Source organism: Haemaphysalis longicornis, unplaced genomic scaffold, assembly GCF_048455015.1.
Source record: "Haemaphysalis longicornis isolate Haplotype H1 unplaced genomic scaffold, Haemaphysalis longicornis Haplotype H1 scaffold_1, whole genome shotgun sequence".
In the NCBI taxonomy this organism is placed as follows: domain Eukaryota; kingdom Metazoa; phylum Arthropoda; class Arachnida; order Ixodida; family Ixodidae; genus Haemaphysalis; species Haemaphysalis longicornis.
This window is the reverse complement of record NW_027526203.1, coordinates 323145024-323155022: the sequence shown is the minus strand read 5'-3', so window position 1 is coordinate 323155022 and position 9999 is coordinate 323145024. Positions and strand designations below refer to the sequence as shown.

At 48.3% G+C, this 9999-nt stretch overlaps 1 protein-coding gene across 1 annotated transcript in view; it reads left to right on the top strand.

Moving 5' to 3' along the window:
- The first annotated feature begins 9593 nt into the window (after window positions 1-9593).
- Window positions 9594-9999, top strand: part of LOC144151539 (uncharacterized) — an 83130-nt gene continuing 82724 nt past the window's right edge. The window contains exon 1 of the mRNA XM_077682640.1: window positions 9594-9853. Within this exon, the coding sequence (XP_077538766.1) occupies window positions 9782-9853 (72 nt within the window). The 5' untranslated portion in view covers window positions 9594-9781. The remainder of the gene's footprint in view (window positions 9854-9999) is intronic.

The following is a 9999-nucleotide window of genomic DNA, read 5'->3' as shown; positions in this document are numbered from 1 at the left end:
CAATACATACCCCTGGGGCGTGCCGCGACTGCCGAGTTGGATTAATTTAGAGGTGAGATCCCCTAGTTTGAGGATGGCTCGGCGATCTGTGAGAAAATCGGCGATGTAGCTGTAGGTTCGTTCTCCGCAGTCAGTCTGATTAAGCCGATCAAGAATCGCCGCATGGGTCACATCATCATATGCCCCTTTAAGATCCAGGGCAAGGATGGCTCGAGGGGAGTGAGGGGTGGCCGGTGCGATTATTTCTTCCTTCAGTTGAAGGAGCACGTCTTGGGTGCTGAGGTGTTGACGAAATCCATACGTGGAATTTGTCATCTGTCCCGTAATTTCTCTGGCCTTTAGTAGCGAACAGTCTAGTAGGCGCGCACCAGCTGGGACCGACGAAAGAGGGGATTAGTACGCTCCTTGGCGAAAATTCTTGTTCTTAGTATTGGAAGTAGGGCGCCGGTTCCTTTCTTCTTAGGTATGCCTGATTACTGCTGCCCGTATGGGGAGAGGGAGGCTCTCTGGTGGGCTAGCAGTTGGCACCGAGAAAACATAAGACGTTCGTCAAAACCTGAGTTACCTCGCTAAATCCCGAAGGCTCTTCCTTTGGAGATTGTATCCAGGTGTACATAGTAATCGACAGTCTAAAAGGTAGCGCGTACCATTCTGTCGGACAAGACTACCGGTTCCCGAAACTGAGAACAGGCGAGGACTAGTACCTGAGGTCTGCCGAATGTCTTCTCTAGTACTCGGGGGATCTGGCGGGTGTTCGTCGAGCGGCTTAGTAGCGAAACGGGTCTGGAGGATAGTGTCGCCACTCCTGCGAGGGTTCTTCCTGGCTTCGCTGGTCGGAGCTCAGCTAGTACGGAACCTATTGTGGGGTCCGCCAAATTCCAATTGGCAGTCTGATGCCCATCCTGAGCAATCAGGCCTTTTATAGGAATCAGACCTCAAAGGATTAGATCTAAAATCTCGCTGTCCCCATTCCCACCCAAACTCCCATAACCCATTCCTATACTCCAACTTCCCTCCTCCTTCATCCCAACCCCTTCCGCTACCTTCCCAGGGGAGATCAGGGGAGTCTCCGCGGGCCCGCTCTCCTGGCTGTGGTGTCGCTTGGTAGCTTTTCCCCCTTTTATTTATTTCCACTCCGGTGGTTAAAAACATCTTTTGCCCCTCGGCCAATTCTTTTATATTAATATTGGGTTAAGCCTGTTATACCTAGCGGCACAGGCGGAGGCATTTAATATTTTATGTTCTTTTTAATTTGCCTCACAATATCCATGTCCCGTATCTTCTAAATGCTGCTGGAGTCTCTTGAGGATAATGCGCTCTAGTACTTTTCCATACAGGAGGTGAGTGAAATCGGTCTGAGGTTGTCGATATGTGGGGATTTGCCTGGCTTGGGTATGAAACGTACTTCAGCAGTCTTCAATTCCGTGGGAAACTTCCTAGACGATCAGAACTCATTGAAATGAGTGAGCAGGGTCCCTTGTGCTTCATCCGCAAGGTTGGCGAGGACCTTATAAGTAACCTGGTCGGGTCCAAGAGCGCTGTTTTTTTTTTTTTTTTCATTCTTCAAAGGCAGCCATGAGTTCATAGAGCTGGATATTACGATCTAGGGACTCGTTGGGGGTGCCTGGGTATGGTAGCGGAGGGTCAGCTGTATCTGAGGGCCCCGCCCACTAACCAGCTCTATCTCGCTGTTAAAGCTCCTTTCTCGTCTGTTGACCGCGATCATAGTGTTTAGAAAGAAATGAAACGCGCGTGATGTTGTTGTTGTCGATAGTGATGATAAGATTTCTCGTCCCGTATTACCTAACATGATTATCGAGGTAAAAAAAAAAAACGGCGGAGATAAATACACTGTACCGAAACTCATTTGAACACGTTCAGGCTATAGGAGCAGGTATACCACTAACCCGCCTCCTTTCACACCGCTCCTTCTCCTAATTGGGGAGCAGTATTCATCCGGCCTCCACAAACCCAAACCCTGCTGACAGCTTTGGGATTTGAAAACTACGAAGCGAAATGGAAATATTGAGGGGCCGAAGGAATCCTCAATCCTTGAAGAGGAGGATTACCCAGGATTACGATGTTAGTAATGGTGGCGAATGGATGTCATAGGTATGCCGGGACGTATTAGCGATAAGACTTTTGCGGGGAGCTATGTATTCTGCAATAAAACAAATGCTGGGCTAGCCGCAATCACCTTAAAGCAAGCTCTCTGCAATCGCTTCTGTCGCGGAAGTGCAGCGAACGCATTCACTGGGGCGCTCGTCCGGAGCATCCGTTCTGTGCATGCGACTATCCGGCCTCAGACTGGACGAGGTCCTGAAAAGCTGCGCACGCAGTCCGGCGTCCGAAATAGCAGCATTTCCGTTTGGACTCGTTTGCCTCAAACAAAGGTGGCGCGTCAGAGGTGCTTGGTACGCGAGTTTCGACTCGTTGCTGTTGGAAATCAGTGCCACGGGCTTACCGAACAAGTTACAACGAACCAATCTGACGTCGCGTCTACAGATACACATTGTAAAGCAAGATAAGTTATGAAAAAAAAAGGGGGGGGGGGGGGCTCATTCTTTCGCGAAGTTGTGAAGAGTTTAACTCTCGTTAATTGAGTGGTTAACGAGAGTTTATACTCTTACACTGAACTGCGTCTTCTGTGGCCAGGGAGGATGGTATCAGTTCAATAAGCCAATCTTCAAGGGTACAAGATGTTATGTGCGATCGGCTCAAAAATGCAAAACAAAACTGGGTACCGTACGCAATGGCTATAACAACCTCACATCGTTCTTTTTTATAGACGATAGTCTTTCTTGAGCTACTTAAACCAAAAAATTTTGGTCCGTCTCCCAGTTTGATTCTCTGTCCGTGCGTCTGTGTGTCGCTTTATTTATCCACCCGGCCAAAAAAAAAAAGAATTCTAAAACGAGAAGCTTGGGCAGAACCTTTCCAATAGAGGCAGAAGCTTCCCAAATGGCGATACGCGTTTGCCGTTGGTGTTAGTAGCTCTTTCACTCTCGCTTTTTAAGGGAGAGTTTCCACTCAGGCGCTATCGGCGATATACGTTTGCTTCAGCGACAAGCTTCGTCTTTGTAAGCTGGCTTTCCCACATTACTTTTCTCCGAGCGTGCGTGGGACGCCATAAAATTCCGGATCATAGCCATAGAAGTTTCGCTTAAAAAGCAAGTAAATGGTCGCTGATGTCACAGGATAATGAGCCAGATTCAGAATTGGTGGATGCAGAATTGATGGCAAAAATATTTAATACACTGGCAGTTTCCGCGGTTCCCCTCGTTGGAAGCGTTATGTAAACCAAGCACGCATGAAAAGCAATCTAACTATAAAACCTCTGGGATGTGAACCAACTGATTTACAATACTACTATCGACCATAAGGATGAATGGAAATTTTGACGAGGACAGATATCCAAGCAAATTTCCCGGGAACTGAATAGAACACAGTTTGTTGGTGGCGGGCGGTCTATATAGCAGGCATACATTCGTGTTTGTGAGGGGTATGTTCAGGGACTCAACGTTAGCACTGACGGTGAAAAATTAAGAAATGGTGTTTCGGGGGTAAAAGTTCAAGACCACGAGCTTTGCTGGTAGGCCTGAGGATGCCATCGTACTAATAATCGGGGAAGCAGGGACGACTAAATTTCTTCTCAGGCGCGTTACAAAGAATAAAATAACGTGAAAGTGCGGTTTTCGTGAAGCCAATAAAAAGTCGAGGCTGTCATCCTTATAGTTTATACTACGTGCATTTAGGTGCACAGCGGAAAACCTTTTCTTCGATGAACAGTGGTGCACGTTAATGTAGACCTACCTAGATGGTCTACATTATTCCATACCCTTCCACTAGTACAGCGCACGTCACAGCTCAGATGCAGCTTCGAAGCATTAAGCCCCAATTTTAACTTTGAACTCTATAACTAAACCTAGCACTGAATGTATGATATTCATAACTGAGACAGCTAGAGGAATGCTGACTGGTGCATGATGATACAGATATGTAGCAGCGTAAAAGAAAGCTCGAAGGTGCTTTTTACTCATTTATTATTTTCCAGACAGGCATGATCAATATTCCTCGTGACATCACTCAGTTAATTGTTCTGAGCGGAAATTCTCCGGTAATCCATCCAAACAAATGCATCGCAAGACTTGCTTTCTGCATGTGATAGCGGCTGCGAAAAGCTCTTTGCTTGATCTCGCCAGATTTTAATTTCCAAAAAGTTCAAACAACGATGGTTGAAACGCTCTGCTTTCTTGTGAGGGATTCGTTCCGTGTCGTTGGGTTTGTAGGGGTTCACAGAGTTTTGGTGACGGGACGGTCGCCATCAGTGAGACCGAGAAAGCTTCGCTTTAAATTCAAACTGCTTGGACCATGTCGAAATGGAGCAATCGGATAGACGTAGGCCTCATAACGCCAGGGACCCAGGTTCGATTCCCGACCACGGGAAGCGTGTTTTTCTTGTGGCGCTTGATGTGCCTTCCCTTACCATCATCATCGTTTTGTGAAACCAACTGTGGGAAGTTGGCTTTCCTGTGGTGCATTTTGGCGGCGGGACGGACGCCATCAGTGAGGCATAGACAGCTTCTCTTTAAAAACCTAGCATGCCGGTAGTCAACTTGTGATTCCATGCCTTCGCAAGAAACGCATCACGCTTACCTCGATGAACGAACCGAAAAATAATTTTTGTCCCGTCCAACTTACGCACTGAAATTCGGTGGCACGGATCAGTATCCAAGTCCGACACTGGTTTATCGACTGCTTCGCCATTTTTCTTCACGACTTCAACAGTCGCGGGAGGTTCATTAGCGGACAGTAGGACTTTAGTTTCGAAATGATTTAAACGTGGTTTCTGATCGACTTTTCCCACAAACCTTTTGTGCCGGCCGCTTATTTTAATTTCTGACGATTTCGTGGGGTTGGATTTTTTTTTTTCAGCTAGAGCGTTGACGTCAAAGCTTACCTTCTTGATCTCGTCGTTCGTGTAGCTACAAAACTTGATACTCTCTTGGACTGAGCGCGTGTACTCGACGTCTACACCGATGCCTCAAATGTCATGATATGTATGGAGTAGGCTTCTTTGTCCCGCCCACTCATAGCCTTCCGGACAACATTGATTTTTTGGTTGCGGCAGAGGGCAGTATACACGTTGTAGGATATGTTTAAGGCGGGCTACAAAATAATGAGCGAATGGAAGAAACCCCCGCTTGCATATTGTGTTTAGCTTGTAGGCTTTTAAATATCAGCAGCCGTGTACGTCGGCTGGTCCGTGTGTCGTTAGGTGTGCGTGCATAGCGACCACGGAGAGCTTTTGTGGGGACAGCTCGAGATAGCTTTTCGCTCACCCGCACCCGCACGCTCGCGTCTTAAGAGCGCTCTCGCTTGCTTGAAACGAGGCAGCCACAAGAAGCGTCTTTGAAGGCGTTTTATATTACGCCAATATGCAACCAATGGCCCAAAACTCAGTCTGATGTCTCCTTCGCCGCAATCCACTTGATCATTGCATACACTTGAGCCAGCACACTGAACTTTTTTACACCCTTATGCCTAAAACAGGTGTAGTATAAGCGGAGTAAGGGTGTTGGGAAGTCATTACGCCCTTTTTCTTAGGTTCCAACACCCTCATTTGTAGCTTTGCACTCTTTCTGTGTGGCGAAAAAGGTGTTGACCGACTGCAACACCCTTGATTTTCTGTAGGGTGTTGAAAGGGTGTCAAATAGATGTTCAGTTGTAAAAAAAACTGCGTAGCTTGGGGTCTACCTAGCTTCCTCCGGTGTTGCAAGTTTTGCAGGGTTTTGCTAAGCTTTGCAAAGTTTTGTTACGTTTTGCGATGTTCTTGAAGGCTAGGTGTTTGGCTAGGCTAGGCTTTATGCTGAGGGGTGAGGCCAAGTTTACCCGGACTTTACAAGGCTGTTCCAGTGTGTCCCCTACACTGAAAGCGGATCCAAGGGCGAAACAAGCTAAGTCGACCCCCAGCTCCGCTGTTTCTCCAGCCTTGCACCACTACTGCAAGCTCCGCCATTTTTTTTTTTTTTTTTGCTGTTTAGTATCCCAAAAGGACTAGCACCTTTAAAATGGTATAGTAAGAGGTGCGCATACGCATGTGCCCCTTGTGTTCACACTCGAACAGTCGCGTAAGCCGGCTTCACAGTTATAATACCCTATCTGCGGCGGTGCACCCTTTACAGGCGGCCCAGTTTTTTTCTTTGTATTTTTTGCTAACGCTACCGAAGCAAGCTCAAACTTAAACAGCTGAGCTGGTAATAAATTATGCCAATTCATATTATTTTAAACATCGTGATGCACAAAACAATACCACGCGCCTTGAAAATGTTCAAGTGCACCCGTGTAAACGTGTAGAAAATAGCTCGAAAGTTGAACGTCTTTCACACCCTTTTTCTTAGTTTGCAACACCCCAATGGGTAGCTTTACACCCATGTGGCAAGAAGGGCGTTGAAATAGTGAACACTCTTCTTGGTGGGTGTTGAAGGTGTGTGCAATAGGTGTTTGGTATTTAATGAAATTCCATGACTTATTGAACATAATAACCAGCTCATGATTAAAAAGTTTTTTGCATATCCGCATGTTGACTTGTATATGCTCACAGTAAAATGCATAATTCAAAAATTAGTGCTAAAATACCTGATTTTTGCGACAAGCCCACCGACTCTATCTGAGGACTTTCCGCTGCTGGCTATAAAAGCAAGAAGAGCAGACGTTTTCTAGTCTGTATGTACTCGTTCTCCACATGCACCCCGTTGGTTTTCTTGCTCAATTAATTTGTGGTCCAAGTGTGACTTGTGCGTGTGGCTGCGCGCTCAGCCGATCCACATTGTCACGCGTAGCTACGCGTGTTAAGCAACCTCACGCCCTGATTTTAGGGTGTACACGAGTACATACTTTCTTATCCTTACACCCTTTTTTAGCCAAAAACACCTTTTAAAGGTGTGTGCCATGGGACAATATTTTTACACTCTTTTCGGCAAAAGGGTGTAAAAAATGGTTGGTGTGAGGCTGGACGAGGCACCTGAACCGGGTTACCAGGTACCTGAACCTGCAGGCCACGATGTTCCCTTCTGGTTTGATTTACGGGTTCTAATTAGTTATGTATACTACCTTTTATTCGGGACTTGGGCTGGAGCATTCTGTCGGAATATGTGTATGTGAGTGTGCGGGTTAATTAACTCTGCTGGCCTGAAACGATTTGGCGTCGAATTAATACGCAAGTTCGGTGTCTGCATGATGAACTGTGCACCTCCTTCCGTTGCACAGTTGGGGCGCTGAGGGGGCCAAAAGGGCGACCTGGGATAAGAAATACGCCTGTCATAGAGCGAAGCTTTGAACACAGTGCGGGCGCCCATAACACGGTGCTCGCAGTGAGGACCGCCGCCCCTCTATCCGTCGCCATCCGTGCGATGAGTGCGTGCCGACGGTGCGTTCCTTCGTGGCAGAGGGATGCCGGCAGAAGGATGCCGGCGCTCATTCTGAGCGATTGGCAACCGGTCCGGCTGTTTTGCACCACATGTGCCTTTACGCGCGATAGGCTTCTTGCCCGGCACGGCGGCAATGTGGTCCACCCTGTGTTCCGTCTATTCGTAGAACGCTTATAGACGCGTACACTCGGGAATTTCGGACATTAGGTGCTCATTTCAGGAACCTATAGTTTAAACGGTCTGTAAACTCGATATTCCGCGTGCAGTAAGTTTTTCTTCTCGAGAGAGCTTTGTACAAATATCAAGGCTCTTAAAGTAACTAACGGCCAAAGCTTGCAGCCCATGGAGTTACGCTCGATGGCCCTCTTGGCTCTGGGGCCTAGCAGAACCATTGCGACGTGATGCAGTACACAGTGCGAGGTTTCGCGTTCAATGATCACTGTGCGAGAAAAGGTGGCAGAACAGCCAATAACTTGGGAGCAATTATCGGGCAGGTAATGCGGCGTCTGATAATGCTGGACACAACTGTCCCTGACACCCTTGCGGTGTCGAATCGGTTCAGGTCGTGCAGAGCCTCTACTCTCTCCCGCAGGGCCGGCCTCGTGGACTCCACTTAGTGGCCTCTGCACTGTTGTTTAGCTCCCGGACATACTCTTTTCCCCATCGCTCACTATTTGCGATTTAGACTGCAATTAATCGTAGCTCGCCTCCCGACTGATCGGCTTGACGCTACCGCACTGTGCGGCTCGTTTCGGGAGGTTGAGTCGTGCACGGGCAGGACCCTGCGCCAGATTGATTGGGTCGATAAAAGTTTCCTCTCTCTCTCTCATCAGTTGGCTGAGCGTCTCATCCGAAGCCTTGACCGTAATATCCATATCTAAAGAAGGTGCCCGGGAATAAGGCTACTTTTTGGTCAATAAATCTTCTTTCCTTCCTTCCTTCTCAACGCCTTGTCACGCATTTTAAATAAGATTGCTGTGTTCATATGTCCACGAGAAAATGCACACTTAAAACTTCCTTTCGTATTTCTAGCTTAATGAACGTACATCACATTGTAATAGCCTAGTGAAAAGCAGTTTAATAGAAAAATTAAAAAAACACCAACAAGCAGCCGACCAAAAAGCGAAATGCCCACTATTCTGAGAGAACTTTCAGTGCAGCCGTGGTTAAAAAAATAGCAAAATAAAGTTTTGTCGGTCCTTAACACGTGAAAGCTACGAGAGCGCGGGACAAGGAAGGGCGGATGCCGGATTTCCAGACAAAGCGCGTATTGTGCTCACTACAAGTAGTCATTCCATGTTTTACTCCTTATATTGTTAACATGGTGTGATAATGTTTCTTGCATTTTATTTTTTGCGGTTTCAACACAAATGCGTGACTGTGAGTTTTTTTATCACTTTCGCTATTCCATGGCATTGAATAAAATGTGTTACAGTGCTTTTGTTCCCTTTTGTACTAATTTGCCGGTGCTTTTCCTTTTGCACCGTTAATTTACATCTAGTCCTCGGCAAAATATCAATCCCGTTCAAGTGGGCATGGGTTTCTTTTGAAGCCAACAGCATTGTAGCAAACGCCTCCATAGCCTGCAAGACAAGCCCGGACCCTCTGTGCCGCAAATGCCTCTTCACTCACTCACTCACTCACTCACTCACTCACTCACTCACTCACTCACTCACTCACTCACTCACTCACTCACTCACTCACTCACTCACTCACTCACTCACTCACTCACTCACTCACTCACTCACTCACTCACTCACTCACTCACTCACTCACTCACTCACTCAACTCAACTCAACTCAACTCAACTCAACTCAACTCAACTCAATTCAACGCACTGCAACGCACTGCAACGCTGCAGCACACGTCATTCCTTTACCCGATCGACACTATTTGGTCAACCCGTCGGCGCTTTCTTCATCGCTGGCCGTGGTTTGGTGTGGCGGCTTTCCACGACTTCGCATCGTTTCGAACAGTCACGGCAGTCGCCTACACATTAGCGAGATCCCGGATTTCTGTCCGTACTGTTTCTCGGCGGTATACATTCCCGTTGTCCGCCGTTTTCGCTCGACGTTTTCGCTCGGCTATCAGCGTCCGCGGCGAGAGAGGAGCGCCCGGCGCAAAGTGGGGGAGGAGCGCGGCGTAGCCTCGGTCGCGGCCACGAGTGCTCCGCCAGAGCGGCGGAGGCCAGCGGCTGAGGAGGAGCATGGAGCACCGCGCGGGGCGCCCAGGAGCGCCGCGACACTGCCCGGCCCAGTTGCAGCCGCCTCCTCGGGAGATGCTGTCTGCTGGCACGCACAGGCTGCTGTGACCCGACCGCCTTGCTCTTCTCCGGCGTGCCACTGCCAAAGATGACGCTGCTGCTGTGCAACGCCGAGCCCCTGCTGCCGCTCGTGCTGCTCGTGGGAGCAGCCTCCGCCAGGGTGAGTGAGGGGCCCGCACCACGGGCCGGCGCCGCTGTACTGAGCAGGCAGTTCCTTGGGTATTCATGTCGAGGTGATTTTATTTTCCTGTGCTTGGGGGAGATATACACCCCGTTTTTCTGCCTCTTGCTTCCGGCACCGTGTTA